A 19,476-nucleotide genomic window follows, 5' to 3' on the forward strand; every position below is an offset into this window, starting at 1 on the left:
CAATGGGCAAAGTGGAAGTTTGAGTAACCACCTTGATCAAAAAGCACTTTGCTGTAGAATAGGAGACCCCTCACCATCATCCTCAGTGCCTATAATAATTCATCTACGCAGTCTGCTTTTCTTTGCACTGTCCCAGGGTATGACTGTTGGAAACTCAGAAATTTATCAAACCTATTTTATATCAGTAATCTAAACAACCTCCAGGAGGAAAAATGTAAACAAAGTGGAGCCAAGCCTAGCATACTTTTTTTTCTTTTATTTAGAAAGTAAAACTTCTAGGTAAGTCCAGTTCCAAGGGAAATATGACTCAACTCTTCCCCCATCATTCTTGGTGTCACTTTTTCTTAAGACCACGCCTTCCAGTGGGAGAGGATCACAAGAGCAAGGTTGCATCACCCGGAGGATGGGAGGTGACAGAACTGCTCAAGGATCATTTTATCTCAAAAGATTTCCAAATCCTTACTCATCAGGGAAGATTTTGAAAAACAAAAACAAAACAAACAAACAAAAAAATTCCTAAGAAACAAACCAAACATCTACAAATGGCTAGATAAGCAAAATGCAGTATGCCCATACAATGAAATAATATTTTGCAAAAAATAGTGATGGAATTGTTAAGACTCATTATGATGCAGATAAACTTAAGAAACATTATGTGAAGTCAGTCACATCCCCAAACACATACATTCTTATTCAATGTCCAGAACAGTCAAACCTATAGAGATATAAAGAACTATGGGAGCTGTCCAGGGCTGGGTAGAGGGTGTCTGAGGGGGAAATAGAGAGTGTCTATAATGCACACGGTTTCTTTGGAGAATGAAGAATATGCTAAATGCCGTGGAATTACTCACTTTACACGGCTATGCTATACAGTATGTAAATTATGTCTCAATAAAGCTTTTATCTTTTAAAATAAATAATAACAGTAACTAATATCCTCTGGCTCTCAACTAAGAGGCTGCAACTGAGCAGTGCTGGTGTGGAGCCTGGGAATATGTAAATGCAGAGCTCCGCCCAGAGTGCTCTGCTGTGCCATCCCCGTGGGTTTGGTTCCCACAGTCAGCAAGCCAGGAGAAGCAGACCCTAAGCTTCCAGTCTTCAGGTCCCAAGCATGACTCCCTCTAGAAGCAAGCCAGGACAGGATGCTGAGCCCTGCTAATGTCCTTATTTCTTTGTTTTCTCCTTCTCTTCTCTCTCGTACTACCAGCTCTTCAACTTTCACTTCCATTATTCTCCTTCCCCTTTCAGGAAATCAGCATGCTCCTCAGGGGTACTGTTTACATTAAGATTCCCCCGACTGGTGGAAGGTGACTAGTTACTCAGTTTCTAGAGCTCATCTGACAACTGACGAGCCACTGGGCTTGACTATGGTCTCAACTGCCCAGGAGCCAAGAGCAGAGCCAGTGAAGGCAGCCCTTCCTGGACAGGACCCTAGACCACTACCCCCACCCACATTCACTTACTGTACAAGTACCCCACGCCGAGACTATGCCTTCCTTAGGGATGTTGAAACTTCAAGGAGTGTAGACCTGACTTCTTATGAACAAGTGTTTCAAGAACCCTGATTTAACTCCCTGAAAGCCCTCACAGGTTAAAATGATGTTGATCCCAGAATCTAGAATCTTCCTTAAACTTAGAGAAAAATTCCTTCATGATCAGTGCAGAGTTAGTATGGGAGAGGGAGGTAGGGAATTTCATCAAATATAAGTCTGATCTGCATGCATAGATGTGGCACAGTGGAACCTGGCGTGGAGTGTATCCACAGGACACTAACTTAGAAAACAAACTGACTAAGTGGGTTGAGGGATTCTAGAGTGGAGCTTGGGCAGGATGAATTAAAGCAGACTGGGTTCCAGGCCTTTGGGATTATGTCAGGGTCAATCCTGCTGTTGTATATGACTAAACGGGATTTTTAAAAGATTTTAAGCTAGCAATAAAATTGGCTTCCTGTATGGTTAATATAAAACAATCTTTCATCTTTTAGAAAATTTTAGATCATTCACAAACTGCTTGAAAACTGCCCCCAAAACAGCATTTCAAATATATTTTTAAAAGATATTGACAATAAAAAGAAGCAAAGACTTTTTACAGTCTCAAGAGTAAATACCACTTTATATTTTATCTTGGTGAGACTGTTGCAATTATTTCAAAGTAATAACTGGATACAAATGCAGTATTTTCTCCAGTGGTCAAATGTGTTCCAGAATGTCTGCCAGCATGATGATACCAACATTGATACAAAATTGCCATTTTAGTATCATCAGCTTAAAGTACTAATCAGAGAAAATGTGATATTCTTCAGAAGATAATTTTGGTCCATGGTCCTGAATCTAGCAGAAGTCCTTGGTTGAGGGATGAAAGCAGGCAATTTTTTTCTTTGGAAGCTTTGTTGATCAGCATTTTGATGCCATCAAATTAAGAGATCTTGTCATATCTCACATGGCCAGATGGCTCATTGTTAGCAGCTGAAAAAAGGAACTGGCATTCTTCTAAGATAAACCATAAGTATCTATTTGGTCGTATTCAACATTGAAATAGCTAGATTTTAAAGACAATTTGACATCCTGCTTTTGATTAACATTTGCTAAGCAGGATCTTCATAAGAATGATTTCCTTGATGGCTTTGGCTGACTTCAAGAGAGACAGAAAGATTGCCAACAGAGGAAGTCAGAATATCACTTTGGGGCTGAAAACTCTGCCGCCATCTAACCTCTCACATAGTGATTGGTCCTTAGTTCAAACAAAGCACGAAGACATTTCTCCACTACTGCATTTGATCATCTGAATCACCTAAAATGTTGACTAAAGTCAACATACAGAATCTTAAAACTGTCCTTACAGTTTCTGGGTTACAGTTTTATAGGTTCCATGCACAGAATTCTCTTTAACCCCTAGGACCATAATGCTGAATCTCCCGGGTGTAATATTTTAGTCAGACCCAGCACTCACTCCAGTTCCTCCACAAAACTCTATTTGGGTTTCCTATTACCAAAAGTTCTCATCACAACCTCCTGCAATAACTTGTTGAGCACAGAGAAGACTCACTCAGGATTTATAACCCACAGGTCTCTCTCAATTCTTATCGTTCAGGAAACATATCAGAAAATTATTCCTTTCATTATTTCACTATTCCCTCTTTCATTCACCTTCTTTAAGTCTGCCGAAGTGTGGCCAGAGTCTTCACTGTGTAAGAGGAAAGGCATTCTGCTCATCAGCATGCTGACAATCATCACCAGCTTTGGGGGAAAGGTGGGGGAGAGTAAATTCAATTCAAAAGTCAGACTTTTTTTTTTTTATCCCATAAAATGGTGCTGTTTTGTGCAGACTTAATTTGTAAATACAGTCACTACACAAAAGTCACTATGAATTACAATCCACTTTACAGTGATTTTAGTTCATCCTCTTTTACTAGATTTTAAATGTCAGCTTCTTTCTCACATGAATCTTTCACCAAAATATGTTTTATGAACTAATAAAATTTTACAGCAAATTTCTATTTAAAAAAAATGCTTACAAGAACACCATTTGTAAAAAGGAAGTTATAAATAAATCACTGAGATTGCTTGAGTAAATAATCCACAATACTAAAGAGATTAAACTGTATGTTGCCTGTAGACATTCAAAGTTTTGTTTTACATAAAGAACTTCGGGGCATTTTATTAGATTATGTAGAAGTCAAAATCACAAGTGGCATCATTTTTTTAGTGAGATTTATTCCTACATTGTTTCATTTTAAAACCATAAGAACAGAAAAGTGGCATTAGTGAAGGCTGAAGGTAGATAGACTATGTTGAAGAAAAAAGGTAATTCTGTAAACACATTATGAGTACCTGTCCAGATGGAGGTGAACAGCCAACACAGCAGTTACACCTGACTCTCAGCTGCCTGGTGTCTCTGCCATACAGCCCCAGCCTCTCCAGAACAGAATTCTCTCCAACCCCTAGACCACAATTCACAATTTTCCAAGTGTCAATGCTTGAGTAAGACATGATACTCACCCCGGTTCCTTTATGATTCCTGTTACCAAAAACTTCCATTACAACCTCCTGCAATAACCCATCAAGCAGAGAGCAGACTCAGGGTTTGTAACTGACAGGTCTCTCTCAATTCTTGTTGCTCAGGAAGCATATCATAAAATTGTTCTTTTCGTTATTTCATTAATCCTTCTTTCATTCACCTTTTAAAAGTCTGCTGAATTATCGCCTAGTCCTCACTGTGGAAGAGGAAAGGCATTCTGCTCACCACCTTTGATCTCCCTTTTCGGGGTTCTGGGCCACATGTCTTGCTCTGGATTTCCCTGCTTCTTTCCCTTCTTCCTCCCCTCCTGCTTAATATAAATCCTCTTACAAGGTCACTGTTCACAGGTGCTAATGGTGGAAAAATCATCCATTCAGTGTCCACGCAGTATCAACTCATGGTTTTCAAATTGTCCCCTCTGACTTCAAATCTCACCTCAAAACCTGCCTTCTCTGGGATAGCATTTGTGATTAACCCACCTCTCTGGATGTCTTCCTCCAATACATGCGACCTGTCACCCTGCCACACTGCCTAAGGGTCTTCATTTTAGGAAATGTCCTGCTTTCAGACAAATCATAACCCTAAGAACAAGAACAATCCCTTGAATTGATTATTTTCTGAGCACCCTGCACAAACACCATACACCCACAGGAGGCAGAACACAGTCTGATCATCAGAACCTCCTAAAGCAGGCCCACCATTCCCAGCTCTTCTAGACCGAGGCTTGTCTTACCCTCTCCACTTGGAACACAGCATGAGTGGACACCTAAACCTCCGGGAAACAGCCCAAGGTTATAGAGTGGAAACTTGTCAAGAGCAATGCAATCACGTGAACTATCTCACCAAGAAGTGGATTTAGTGTAAAACTGTCAAAGCTCAAATTTGAGGATGCTTTGGCCTCTCCTAAGACCCTGGAATGGGGCCGAACACTGTATTCACATGGTTCTTTATGCAAATTTTTTCAAAAGTCATGTTTTAGGCACAATTATCTCTTTTCATCCAGACTCCTATCATATCTTGTTGTCCCTTATTGGATTGACCTTGGGCATTTGTGGGATCTGGCTTCAGGGAAATTCACTGGGGTTGTGTTGACCTGAGGTATATTTATGTGGCTTAGAGTCACTCTCATATACACTTAAGTGATTGCTAGCCTTCTGCATGTGGGAAAGGTTTTCAGGAATATTCCTACCACAGAGAGTGGCAACTCAACCAGACATTGCAACAGAAATGCTGTCAGGTAGAGATCAAGTCATGTGAATATGCTCTACAGTTCCCAACATCAGAACTCTATAGGAGTGGAAAGAAAACCACTCTCTACCTTGTATGTTTGCACCAGTAGCTAGTCTATGTAAAATTCTTCCAGCCATTAGACATGCAAAATTTAAGTACATGACTGGTTTCTCATTGACACTTACTCAACCCAAATTTCTCTACTAGAAAACAATTTATTTGGTATTGCAGCAATGAAATTTGTAAGTGCACCATGCATTTGTTCTTCTTCCATAGAAATACCACAAAAGAAAATTAATCTAAATACTTACATTTGTAGAGCACAAAACTATAACCATATTGCAAATAGTAAGTGTGCCTGTAAGAACTCATGTAAGCCAGGCACATTGGCACATGCCTCTAATCCCAGTGACTCAGGAGGCTGAGACAGAAGGAATATAAAATTCCAGGCCAGCCTCACCAACTTGGTGAAACCCTGCCTCAAACAATTAAAGGTGGGCAGGGTGGGGGTGGGGGTCAGGGCTGGGGGAGGCTGGGGATGTAGCTCAATGATGAAGCACCCCAGGGTTTAATCCCCAGTACTTAAAAGAAAAAGTAACTTGTAAGTGAAAGAAATTATAATTCCACACTAATTTGATATTAAGCTGAAAATGTTTAAGATTGTCAATAAAAAATTTTGTAGCTGAAAAAAGCTCAATCAGCCATACTGGAGAAAGAGTGAATTATCCTTCTATTCATCCTAGATAAAATTTTATTATAAAACTGTCACCATATGAAGAGATGAACAAAGAGAATGCAGCCTAAAATCTCAGAGGAAAGCATTGAGCAGTTAATTAGTTAACTTTTTTTTTTTCTGAAAATTTCAGTGTTGTTAGTATTAGCCTTTCCAAATTTGAATTCATTTTTAGATATAATTAGAATTTTATTACCCCTTTTCTAAAAGAAGTTTTTTTCAAAATTGTACATATATCAGACCTTAAAAAAAAATCTGGATCTTCTTCTACTACAAAGAGATAGAAAGACACACACTCTAGGTAAAACCAGGCTTTGTCTGTATTTGGTTATGTTTCTATCTTGGCAAAGCTAAAATTGTGAAGGATTTCCTTCAGATGTAGGCAGAATCTCATTTTTAGCCAAGAAGGACTCAAAAGAGAATTAATCCTTGGAAAAGGGAAGACAATATTGGAGGGCAGATGAAGCACTATTACAGATGCCTGATTGATGTCTGGTCTCTGCTTCATCCTCTCCCACCATGATGTAGGATAAAAAGGGTTGTAGGATACCCAGGAGCAAGGTAATGGGCTTTCTTTAAGGTGAATGGAAAATTGTCTATCAATTCAGAAACTGCAGCCCTGGCTACATGTTATTAAAAGTCCCTGAGCACTAATGGATATTGACCCAGCTTTCCAAAGGCAAAGTTGCAATAGTTGTATGAATTTTCTCAAGCTGCCTTAGATCATGAACTACTTCTGAGCTCCATCTATTATTTATGCTTCCATTTGTGCTGTCTGCAAAGGGACTCATGCCCATTTCCTTCCCATTTTCCATCCTATTGTCCCAGAGGAGAACCTCTGAACAAGCACATAGGCAGCATTCCAAGCCCCTCTCCCTTCCCAGTGCTCATTAAGTTACCTCAATCCCTAGAACACTGTGTCCCAGGGATGCAGGATCTTGTGAGCCTATGACACTGAAGGAAATCTCCAGTGTTTGGGAGTTCAGCAGCACTGATCTTTATACTTTAGCAACATATTTTAGTTGTAAGTGACTTTTCCAAAAGCTTTCAATTATGTTTTTATGTTAATCTCAAAAATAGATGCACTTTAATAAAACCATGACACCAAACAACCAATTGCAGATATTAGTAGGCATCTAATAAATTCAAATAGTGAATTAAATGTCTTGATGATTAATTTTCTCAGTTGTGTATGGGCATATTAACTGGTTAACAATAAAATATATTTATATATATTATATGGTGATTTTTGGCAAAATATAAAACCTCATTCACATTATTTTATTTAACATGATTCTTCCAAGTTCTTATTTCTGACACTGCCCTTTCTCAAGGCATCTGTTTCAGTCAGATTCTTTGGTCCCCTGAGAGTGTGTTGTACTTTCTCACCTCCAGGCATTACTCCTGCTTTCTAACCTACTAAGGACACCTGCCCCATCCCATGCCCAACAAAAGCCTTTTATCTTTCAAGAACATAGTTCATTTCCTTGCTCAAGTTTTCTTCTCTCCAACACCATCTGAATATTCATAGTAGTTTTCTATCTATGAAATGATTTTGGAATTTAAATCATAGGAATTATTTTATCAGTTGAAATTATTTAATATTGTGCCTACTGTTTTTAAGCTAACTTATTCACACTTTGATCTAAGATGACCAGAAATAAGAAGCAACTAATTCCAGATTAAGTCAGTTAAAATGAACTAAAATACCAAAGCAAAAATAGATCTGCTTATCACAATTGTATTGAAAGTGGGTGGAGGAAAGAAACAAGAAGAGGACACAGGGAAATGGAGAGAAGGGTTCATTGGAGTTGTAAACAAGGGCTTAGAGCATTACAAGTCCTTTCACCTGTTGCATGAGATTCAAAAACATGTTTCAGAGCTGAAGATTGTGTTAGGACTCTTTATGACTCTAATGCAAGCAGGCATTTTGACTGTGTTTGGGCCATGAAAGGAAGAGGGCATCTGCTGAGACCACTGGGCAGTTCTCAGCAGTGCACCACAAACCTGTGTAGGAACCCAAAGGTGAAGTGATTGTTTCTATGCCAACCTATATAAAATGTGTGACTTGCAAAACAGTTCCCCAAACTGATTCCTGCTTTCTTCCAAAAAGCCTGTTAGGTTTTTCATTTAACTGACTGTTTTTTCCTCTCTTTCCCAGGTCTGCTTTGTGAACCTGGATGTCAACAAGGATGCAAGCAGCACAGAGCATCTGCAGCAGGTAACACCTGGAAGCTGAACTCTTCAGAAGCTCAGTGTAAGAGCTGCCCAATCTGACCCCACGCTTACGTGATGATGTTCCTTTAAAGAGACTACAGTGAGGGACCTCACCACAGCCTGCACCCCCGACCCTCCTCGCTACTTTCCCAGGACTTTCCCCTTCTTAACGTTTGTGAAACTTGCTTTTCTGTGTCAGAACTATCTTTAATATGCTCTTCCTCTGGCCCACCAGTGCCTCAATGTTTCTGCTCTCTCCTTCCTTCACTCCCAACATCCAGTCTGAGGCAACTGTTTTATGTTTTTTGTAAAACCTGAATGATACCAGCCAACCCCTCCTCTGACTCTTAGGTTGCTCCTTCCTGCTGCTTCTATCAGACCCTAACCTTGACTTCCGTGTTTTACACCCATCTGGGGCTTGAACTTTGTGGACCTTGTAGCAGCTTATGTTCCCAAGCATGTCCAAGGTTGTGAGAACCTTGACGTGAATCCCTGACAGAACATAAGCACGTGGAGTTCTCCTCCGTTCTTTGGAAACAATCAGCAGGACAATGGGAAGAATTAAGTGGTGTGATAAGATTGTCATTCCATGCCCAAAGCTGACAGTCTGCCCTTGCCATTTGGTGTAATACTGTTCAGAGTATACCATCTGCAGCTTGATTATCACAGAACGGTAGAAGGGTTACTGAGTTACTCAGTATCAGGTACCTAAGTACTCCATACTCAATACTGACAATCACTCGGTTACTCTTATCATATTTTCTCCTGGTAATGTTGCACCAAAGCAACATGAACCCAGTTGTTCACACAGATATCCTTTACAAATCTTTACTACCCTCAAACTATCATCATCTGTGTATTGCTGGAAGAATTATCAAGAGCAAGTGTACATACAATTTTATTTGATGGAATTATGGTGTGGAGTTCATTGAAAAGAGAACAGGGAGGATGAAAGCAAGCAGGCATGTCCAGAACCCTGTGAGTGATTTGAGACAATCTCCTGGCATGATGTAGAGCAGGCACATTGGCACTGATTTATTCCAGCAACTAACTCTGGGCTGCTTCTGTATAAAATGAAAGCAATAATGGTACCTAGTATACACAGGGTTGTCATGAGGATTAAATACAAAACGATGTAAGATATGGATAGTCTTTAGCACAGTGCTTGGTACACAAAGGAAAATCAATGTTAGTCATTATCTTTATCATTATTATTGTTAAACAGAAAATCATTGAACAATTCTTTGTTTGAAAGCCTAAGAAGGGAATTTTTCTACAGTATTATTTATGTCTATTATGTGGTATTAATTACTAAATGATCACTTTTGGAAAATTTAGAGCTAAAGAGTTTCTAAAACTTAAATTTTTTATTCCAGTCTTAATTCTTTTTTTAATATTTACGGTTTTTAGTTTTAGGTGGACACAATATCTTTATTTTATTTTTATGTGGTGTTGAGGATCGAACCCAGTGCCCCACACATGCCAGGCGAGTGCACTACCGCTTGAGCCACATCCCCAGCCCAATATTCCAGTCTTAATTCTTATGTTTTTATTTTACATAATTTCTTCCAGTAATAACTTTAATAGATTGAGCAATCTGAACTATGAGCAGTTACATAAATAAATCATTTTTGCACATAAAATAGTTTGGGGGTTATCATTATGGAAGTGAAAAGAAATAGTCTAAACTAATAAAGATTCTTGTTCTACAGAAACTGGTCAATGTTTCTCCAGATCTTCCAAAACTTATCAGCACCATGAACGTCCAACAACCAAAAGAAAATGAAATTGTCCTCCTGAGTGGGTTAGCATCTGGTAATCTCCAAGCAGATTTTGAAGTTTCACAGGTATGAAAGCTAAGTTCTTGATAAGACATTCACTTTGTACTATGTTATCCAAAATCAGCTCAGTGAAGATTGATATGAACCCAAAACAGATGCCTCACATAAGCTCCTATATCATAAAAATCAACATAGTATCTGCATTTGATAATAGTCTTTATTTGTATTTCTTCAAAATATTGTCACTTGAAAATTGACAAAGCTTATCTTTCATTAATTCTTAATTTCTAATATCTTCTCAAAAATCAATGATTCTCAGTTGTGCTGGAACTAAAATAGACACACTGAGCAATGACTTTCTTGGTTTCTGAAATCTAGTAGATAACCAAAAACAGAATTTTCTTTTCTTTTAGGAACATTACCAAACTTCCAACTAATAGCATGTGATTTTGAGATCCTATAAAATCATCTTTCTAGGTTCTATTTACTCCTTAGGAAATACCAAACTAGTCGAAGCTTGTAAATAAAGACCTGCAGTCCCAAGTTTCCTTGGACCCAAGAATAAAATCCCCAGACAAAAGAAATATTATTAAAAATAAAACAGGAAATAAAATACTATTATTATGACTCAGTGCATCCATGTCCATTAATATTATATAAATCATCATCAAAACACTTACTTGAGGAAATATGGGTAAAGCTGTTCAATTTGCAATAAAAATACACACAAGGTCTCTTATAGTGATACATAACATAGCTCCAGGTTAAAATAATGAGCATTTGCTTCCTACCATATTGTTCTTCCTTAGATTTTAGTTTTGCTCTCAATTTTGAAATCTTTTTTTTCCTTCAATCTTTAAAAATCTTCAAAACATAGGAAGCCCAGCATTATTATAGCTCATCTCCAGATGATTCATGAAGATTTCTCCCCAGCCCAACATAATTTTCTAATTGAAACTCTCATCTAATAGCATTTTCCCTGAGCAGAGAGTCTAAGTTTATGAGAGAGGAAAAAAATAGAAAATGACTCTATATTATGAAAAACTATGGTGATCAGAAATAAGGTTCAAACCTGAGTTTCACAAGTATTAGAGCTGAAAGTCTATATCACCTCTACTGCTATGCCCTGGTAATGCGTTTCTCCCTTCATCCCCCACCCCATTTAAAAGATTTTTGCTTCACGGGGTGTGGAGCTCATTAATATAACACGTGAAACTCCAGGTAAAGGAGCCCATGTAGAAGACTGGCTCTCCTGGAAGCCAAAGCGATTGCTCTTTTATAATAAATAAAAGCAGAAAGTCCTTGGCCTGTGCATATATCTGCACCTCAGTATAATAGTTTTCTTTAATAAAGCAGGGAGCTCATTATCCATAACTGAATCTTGCTAACCAGAATACTGTTATAACTGAATAGACATCATTTTGGATTTGAAGCCAAACAATGTGGATCTTTTTGAGGTTGGTCTGTCCATCTACAATATTGGAATGGTAACAATTTCTACTTTGCGGGATTCATTTGAGGGATGACATGAAATAGGTAAAAAGCACATTGTTTAAAACAAACTTTAGTTTCTGTGACAAAGAAAAGGAGGTAGAGTTAAATCGTAAGAAACCCGGCATTTTACAAAAATATACAATTGAAACTATTTTTCAAAGAAAAAGAAAATCCAATTCCAGAGAAAATGGTTTATCTCCAAATTTCAAGCTTTATAATAATGATTTTCTAAGTAATATGAAATGTCAATTAATAAGCAAGAAGACTTTATTGATAGGTGTTTATATATCTTTGATTTTTTAGCTACTAACAGGCATGTATAGTATAGATTTTACAGGAATCTTAAGTCATTTTTAATTTATAAACAAATTGCAAATTATGTCTTTAAAACATAACAGAGAATAAAAACTTTGTTTCTAACTTCTTTATAACATCAACATTTTTTATTTTCTATTCTTTTTTTTTTTAACCAAAGTGCCTTTTCTTTATGGAACACTTTTTCTAAATTTTGGTAAATGCAGGTATTATTTGAAAACCCAATTTCAAAGACTTCCAAAGACTCTATGAAAATTGATACTGACATTCATTGGACTTGACCTTGACTTGAACTTGCTAGACTGATTATCCTCAGGATTCTTAATTAAACATGATAGAAAATTAGCTTAAGCACAAAGAGACTGTACTGTCTCACATAGCTAAGCAAATTCAGGGAACAGATTAGATGTGGGGATTGAGCAATGCCATCAAGACATGGATTTTCTCTTTTAGTCTCTTTTCTGCTTTCTCTCCATTGGTCTGATTATCCCACAAGTTCCTCCCACAAGGAGACAATAGCCCTTCAGGTTCAAGGTGAATTAAAAAAAAAAAAAAATCCCTTCCAACTGGCTCCCATCAGGTCTTTTTGAGTCCTAGGAGCTCTTAAGTACACTTTCCCATTTTTGAGCAATCGCTGTGGCCTGAGCAGTGCATGGTTCAGATTGGCCAGGCCTGAGTCACATGATCACCCTTGGAGTTGAAGATGAATAAACTCTATGTGAATTGTTAGGACAGTGACTGAGGCAGAATATGGTGCACAGAGTATGAGAACCAGAGGACAAATGATGCTGGGTTAGAAAAGCATCAAATACCTTCTCTGAGATCAGAGAGAGTTGAGTGGTCAAGAACTCATTAAAGATCACTCACAAAATCATGTGGCTCATGCCTATAATTGCAACCACCCGGGAGGCTGAGTCAGGAAGATCACTTGAGCCCAGGAATTTTAGAGACCAGCGTGAGCAAGAAAGACTACATCTCAAAGAACAGACGACCAAACATGTTTGGAATTCGGCACACTTTTTCTAAGAGCTATTAAGAATTGCTGGTAAACTACCTCCCTCTTAAACATGCCACATCTCTGTATTATAGGGATCCCCGTCACTTCCTAGGTATCGCTTCACCTTTCTGCAATCTCCCAAAGCTACTACATCACTTTTAGGTACCACAACCTGTATGTTCCAATAGATCAGTGGTGTGGGGGCAGCAGAACCCCACTCTAGCCAACCCTAGCAAGGATTTCCTTGTTGAGGGATAGATTGGGTTTGGTTGTTTTGCACATTGAACTTTGTGACCTATTAAGATGGAGACAGCTGCAGAGGCAGCCCAAGGTGTGTTATTCTGGGATGTCTGAATCAGTTGACCTAAGGTCTTGGCTAAGAATCCCATTAACCTCCGAGGAAGGTAATAAACAAGTCACATTGAATCTTTGACCCAGGAAATTAAAATATCAAAGGAGATTTTTTTTGGTGACAAGTCTGAAACTTTCAGAAGGCCAGGCTTATTCCATTTCTCTTAACTTCAATTTTCTAGTCCAAAAAGTTGAGATTAAAAAATAATAATAAACATTCTCAAAGGCTTGTAACAATAATGATTTGACCAAAAAAAAAAAACATGAACGTACCTTGAAAAATACAAGGGACTATTCAAAAATTTTTCTTTCATATTCAAAAAAAAAATTAAAGAAAGAAGAGCATGGTAGAAAAAAAGCACCAAAATCAAAATTAAGTGTTAAGATGGAGTCCTAACACCAAGAGAAACCATCCAGTTGCTCATTGGTGAGGCTTTGAGGGCAAAAAGGTAGAATAATATTGCAAGGATGATGTGGAGAATTGTCATAAATTCTTGAGAAGTTTTGTTTTCTGTGAGAAGTTTTCTCTTTATGTCTTTCTTTGTCTTTTCACCTCAACAAACTATTCCATTGCTTTTTTTTCTTATTCATATTTTTATCCATGGCTAAGACACTAGCAGGATATTATGCCCTGTCTCCGGGGCAATTGTTTGATTCATATTTGCATCTCATAATGTACTTTACATTTAATATGCATTCAGAAAATGTCTGGTATGTTCCACTTTAGTGTATTATGTCTAAATTCAGTGGAAGGAAATTAATGAAGAGAGTTACCATTAATCTATAGAGTAGTTCCTTGTCATTCAGGGGATCATAGCCACTTTGTAAATTCAATAAAGCTATAAACCAATGCATTGCAAATGCTAATAATATATGTAGAGATTCGCCAACAGATTCCTTGAAAATGCAGCTTATAATATAGTGGGTCCTGGGTGAGTTCTAAGATGATACATTTCTAAGGAGCTTCCAAGAGAAGCCAAGGCTATGTATGAGTCCATAGTCCATACTTTTAAAAGCCAGATTGTGGACCACTTTCACTGAAAAATGGCTCCAATCACATATGTACAGTGATGATGTTTTAACCAGTTTTGAATGGCTGTGACCAATATATCTGACAAGAACAACTTAAAGAAGGAAGAGTTTAGTTGGTTTACAATTTTAGGGGTTCTGTGCATGGTCAGCTGATTCCATAGCTCTGGGCCCAAGGTGAGACAGAATATCATGGTGAAAGGTTCTGGTGAAAAAAAAAAAAAAAAAAAAAAAACAGCTCAAGACATGGAAACCAGGAATCATAGGGCCCTCCACTCACCAAGGATAAGCGTAAATTCTAGAGGCACATCTCTACAGTGATCTGCCACATTACCACCCAGTGATTTCATATCAGTGGCTTATTTCACTGATTAGGTTATACCTCTCAGAACCTGATAATCTCACCTCTGAAAATTTTTTTTGTCTCACATAAGCTTTTGTGGGACACCTCATATCTCAACCATAACAGATGAATTCTATTTCCTACCAGATTCCAGAACCCCTTGGAGAATGATTGGACTTTTCATTTTATATTAATCTTTTCTAGAATAACTCTAGGTACAATGGTCAACTGAAAGTTGATAAATAATATAACAAAAAAGTAAGCTACTTTATAAAATACAGTACAAATGTCTGTGTGGACGTAGCCCTCTGTCACATTCACTTCTCATAAACACACACATTCAGACTTGGGGACTCCAGAATGGCAAGCTCATTAGTAATAGAACCAAGAAACTTCAACCTCAGATAAACATATGATTTAATAATTCTTTCTTCTAAATTGAGCATTGAAACGTAAAAATATTTTCCTCAAACATCTCAAATTCTGCTTCAGAAAAAGTCTATTTAGTGATCCCCTGAACATGAATTCTTATTTTCATTCAGAGAATTTCCACTTAAAATTTTTTCTTATGAAAATAAAATGAAGACATAAGACATTTTCATGATTTACTAATAATCTGTCCAGGAGCAATTGAAACTTTTAATTGCTATTTAACAAAAATAATATGTATAGATAAAATGTGTCCTGGAAAACAGGCATATGGTCTGAAGCCCTAGAACTGAACAGAATTAAACAGGTCTAACCGAGACACTGTGGGATAATTTGGGCCTTTTGGTCATTGTTTTCCCTGTACACCAGTTCCCAGAACCTTTCTTTAAATTTCATATTGACGCCTTCTTCAGATGAGCAGTACAAATGAAAAGATCTAACTCTAGTTGATAAAACATTGACTATGCATCCAAAATTCTGGCAGAACCTTCACTGAACATCATCAGGGCAGAGAAAGACATTGGCCTGAAGAGCTAGAACTCAATTTAGTCAAAAGAGGTGACCCAGCCAGCATGCACACAGCTCTTCCCAGGCTTCTTCCTGACTCCAGACCTTGGCTTCCTTTCCATAGAGCATTTAATCTGGGAACATTATCATGGTAAATTCTTTCCCTGCCCCTTTGAAATGCACATCCTTTCCAGATTTAAGACCCAGGGATGTCTTTTTGCAGGAAGTAGGGGCCATCTCTTTGCAAAGCCCTCATCACAGATGTCAGTGCCCCATCTCCCGGTCTCTGTGGGACAGTTAGAACAGAACTCCTCTATGCAACCTGCACCCAGTCATGAAACCAACTCTTGTCACAAATACTCGAGAAAGCTTACTTTTACATTTACTTTGGGTCAAACTCATTAGCAAAGGCCTTAGGCCTCTCCCTTCCCCCCAGATCTCAAGTTTGTAGCCTTGTGTTTCAGTGCGGTTGTGATCTGAGTTCTGAATTCTCTCCCTTATTTAATAGCCTTGAATAAAATATCTCTTGCCTGTTGAACTTTTCATGATTCAATTTTTGCTTTCACCAGGGAAAACCAAAATATGTGATACAGCTGGTCCAATATTCCCTAAGTTAAGCTTTCTCCTTGGGTGCCTTGTGTTCCCAAATACCACTTGAATTTTTTCTCAAGCAGCTCATCAACATAAGCCAGAAGATATTTGAAATATTTTTAAGATTTCCCACTCTTTTTATCAGGAGAGGTTGGTGCACAGTGGAAGGTCAGAAGCAATAGTGTTCTATTTTCCCTTTCGAACAGTGTCTTCTTTTCTCTCTGCTTGTAGTGCCCTTGGCTGTCAGATATCTGCTTGGTCCAATGTGCAAGAGGGAACAGACCGAACAGTACCAACTGCATCATCTTTGAAATCAACAAATTCTTGATTGGTCTGGAACTGGTGCAGGAGCGGCAGCACCACCTGGAAACAAATATCTTGAAACTGGAGGATGACACAAACTGCTCCTTGTCCTCAATCGAGGAAGACTTTCTCACTGCCTCTGAGCACTTGGAGGAGGAAAGCGAGGTGGAAGAATATAAGAATGGTGAGCACTTTTCAATAAGAACAATGCACATTCCGAAATTAGTCACCATACAAAAATGTCTGCATGAGATTTCAGAAAAGTTTCAGTTTGGCTGACACAAAACAATCTTCACTTGCTAGGCTGTAAGAAGGAAGAAAGATAATGCTGGTGAAGATGCTGGTTAATGTACTTTGCAGACTTAGAAGTTGGACAGTTGCAGACTTCCAAAAAATGCCTTAGGGATGCTAAAGGAAATCTGTGTCGCTTAAGAGGAAATTTTCCTACCTGGCAGAGATGGAAGCTATTCCTGGGAAGACAGTTTCCCTAAGACTTCCATAAAAGGCAAATATTAGTTGGAGTCAAGTTGGATTGGCCTGAATTTGAATCCCAGAACTGTCACTTTGAGGTTGTGAGACCTAGAGTCATCAATCTAATCTTTTTGAGTCCCAGTTACCTTATCTATAATTTGAGAGGACAATAGTGTCCATAGCTACTGATCTTTGTGAGGATAGAAAGAGAGAGAATCCAGGAAAGTACTTAGAATTTATTTATTCAACTGGTTCTGTTGACCCCTAGAACTCAATTAATGGGTTCATCTTCCTCACCCTTAGCCATACAGGAAAAGACACCCTAGATTTCTTGCAATTATTGCTGGGCAAGTCCTATGCAAACTTCAGAGTAAATCTTTGCAACAAGTCCCACTATTGAGTTTGCTCTAAACATCCTCCTCTTTTCTTTTTGCACATTAGAAAGCTCTAAGATGCAATTATTTGTGTTCCTGAATTTTTATTTCCCCTGAAAAATGGTGATTAGCCTTTAGTCCTTGCATCAAAAGCCACTTTGTTGGGTAGCAGCATCCCATAATGGAGTTCAAAAGAATTTTAAGATACACTTTTCCTAACAATATCCAGCCATGGAATGGGCTGAAGTACTGCTACATGCTACAACACAGATGCAGTATCCTCAGTATAAGAAGCCAGTTGTAAAGGATGTAAAGGACTCCATATTGTAGGACTCCACTTATATGAAATATCCATAATAGACAAATCCTTGGAGATAAAAAAAAAAAAAGAGTAGTGGTTGCCAAGAGGAAGGAGGGAATGGAAAACCAGTACAGGGTTTCTCAGTGGAATGATGAAAATGCTCTGGAATTAAGTCATGGCGATAATTGTACAACATTTTGAATGTTCTAGAAGTCACTGCATTGCCTTTTAATGGTAAAAAATGGTTAATTTTGTTATGCTGATTTTATGTCAATTAAAAATGTGTAAAAATCTAAAAAAAAGTTCACAATGTTTCATTTGAAGAAAAAAACAAATAAAAATAAGATAGTGCATTAAGGCAATTTTGGAAAGTAATTGTTATTTTAGACCTATGGCAACCTGATATTCAAAAAATAATAGTGGCCCTCATTTTCTCTTTACTAGGTTATGAAAATATAAATCTGTCAGCCAATGCTTTGGAAAGTAAAAAGCAAAAGAGAGTCACCCAAGAGGAACGGGATTACAACAAAGAAAAGTTGCTTTATGCTCTGGAAGACAAATGCATTAACAAATATTCACCTTTTATTAAAACAGAAGGATGTCTGGAAAAGGTAGCAGAGAACACAGGTTTGCAGAGTCTAGATCTTTCCACCAAGCCATCCCAGTGGAAGGGTGAAGCTATAGGGAATAAGCAACCAGCTACCAATTATTATTATTCAGAACACTGTAAAGGTCAAGTAGAAAAATCTCAGGCATTGCGTGTTCCAAGTGATGCTTATTTCTCCATGATGGGTAAGAAAGATGGACCTTCTGCATATGGTATTGTCACTGAACTTGGCAACAGCTTAGATCCAGGAGATCATGAAGGCCCGAGAAACTCACTTCCTCCTATCCAAGATGGAGAAGCCACAACTGGCGAGTATGCTACAAATTTAGCAGAATCTGTGCTACAAGATGCATTTATCAGATTATCTCAGTCTCAACCTACACCATCCCAGGAATCTGCAGTCAGTGTTTCTGTAGGAAGTGCTCTGCTTCCCACTAGCTGCTCAACAAAAGATGTAGTTGTCCCTCGGTCATGGGATGAGCTCCCCAAAATTGTCATAGTGCATAGTCCAGAAGGCAGTGATGCTTGCCCTGAACCAGGCATCTCTTCCTGGCCTGAGATGGAGGTCTCTATGGAAACCACAGGTGTCCTACCTGGAGAGGACCCCAGCAGACACCCTCAGAGTGCTGTAGAAGTAGCACTCGCCTGTGCAGCCACTGTGATTGGAACCATCTCCAGTCCACAGGCCACGGAAAGGTTCACAATGGAACAGGAATCCCTGGTAGCAAACTGTGCCCTGGGAGGCAATGGAGCACTTCAAGAGCAGGCATCTCAAGGACTCAAGGAGTCTTCCATCAGTGAATACTCCTTTCCATCGGCTTTGTGTGGCATGACTCAGGTGGCAAGTGCCGTAGCTGTCTGTGGTTTAGGTGAAAGGGAAGAAGTGACCTGTCCTGTATCCCCAAGTAGCTTCTTGCCTGCAACAGAAGATGCAGGAGCAATCCCTCCACTTTGTAGTTCAGCAACAGAGAGGAACATGGAGGTGGGGAAGGAAGCCATTGCAGAGGCTTTGCTCACAGAGGCCGCTCTGGTTTTAACTAGGCCTCAGACCTACAGCAGCCTTGGTGACCTCATGCAATCTGTGAACAGGAGCATCATGGAATCTGCTTCAAAGTCTCAGATGCTGTGCTCAGAAAATATCCTGAGGAATGAACTGACACAGACCCTGTCCAATGTTATTCTGAAGCATGCCATTGATGAAGTTCACCAGAAAAATAAAATAACCCACCCCAATGATGGCAGGCTTTCATCTGAAACACTGGACGCCTTAATGGAAAGCACAAATCGACTGCTCCACAGTGTGATATGCAGCACGTTCAAGAAGATGAACCAGATAGTGCAGCTTGGTCAGTGTCCTCCTGTCCTTTCTAAGGAGACCATCAGATG

At 38.7% G+C, this 19,476-nt stretch overlaps 1 protein-coding gene across 2 annotated transcripts in view; it reads left to right on the forward strand.

Moving 5' to 3' along the window:
* The window catches only part of Sphkap (SPHK1 interactor, AKAP domain containing), a 127,581-nt gene that overhangs the window by 77,834 nt on the left and 30,271 nt on the right, over nt 1-19,476 (forward strand). For both annotated transcript variants that reach the window (XM_076866304.2, XM_076866305.2), the window contains exons 4-7: nt 8,142-8,201; nt 9,910-10,044; nt 16,266-16,521; nt 17,928-19,440. In XM_076866304.2, the coding sequence (XP_076722419.2) occupies nt 8,142-8,201; nt 9,910-10,044; nt 16,266-16,521; nt 17,928-19,440 (1,964 nt within the window). The remainder of the gene's footprint in view (nt 1-8,141; nt 8,202-9,909; nt 10,045-16,265; nt 16,522-17,927; nt 19,441-19,476) is intronic.

The sequence above is a fragment of the Callospermophilus lateralis genome, chromosome 9, assembly GCF_048772815.1.
Source record: "Callospermophilus lateralis isolate mCalLat2 chromosome 9, mCalLat2.hap1, whole genome shotgun sequence".
Lineage (NCBI taxonomy): Eukaryota > Metazoa > Chordata > Mammalia > Rodentia > Sciuridae > Callospermophilus > Callospermophilus lateralis.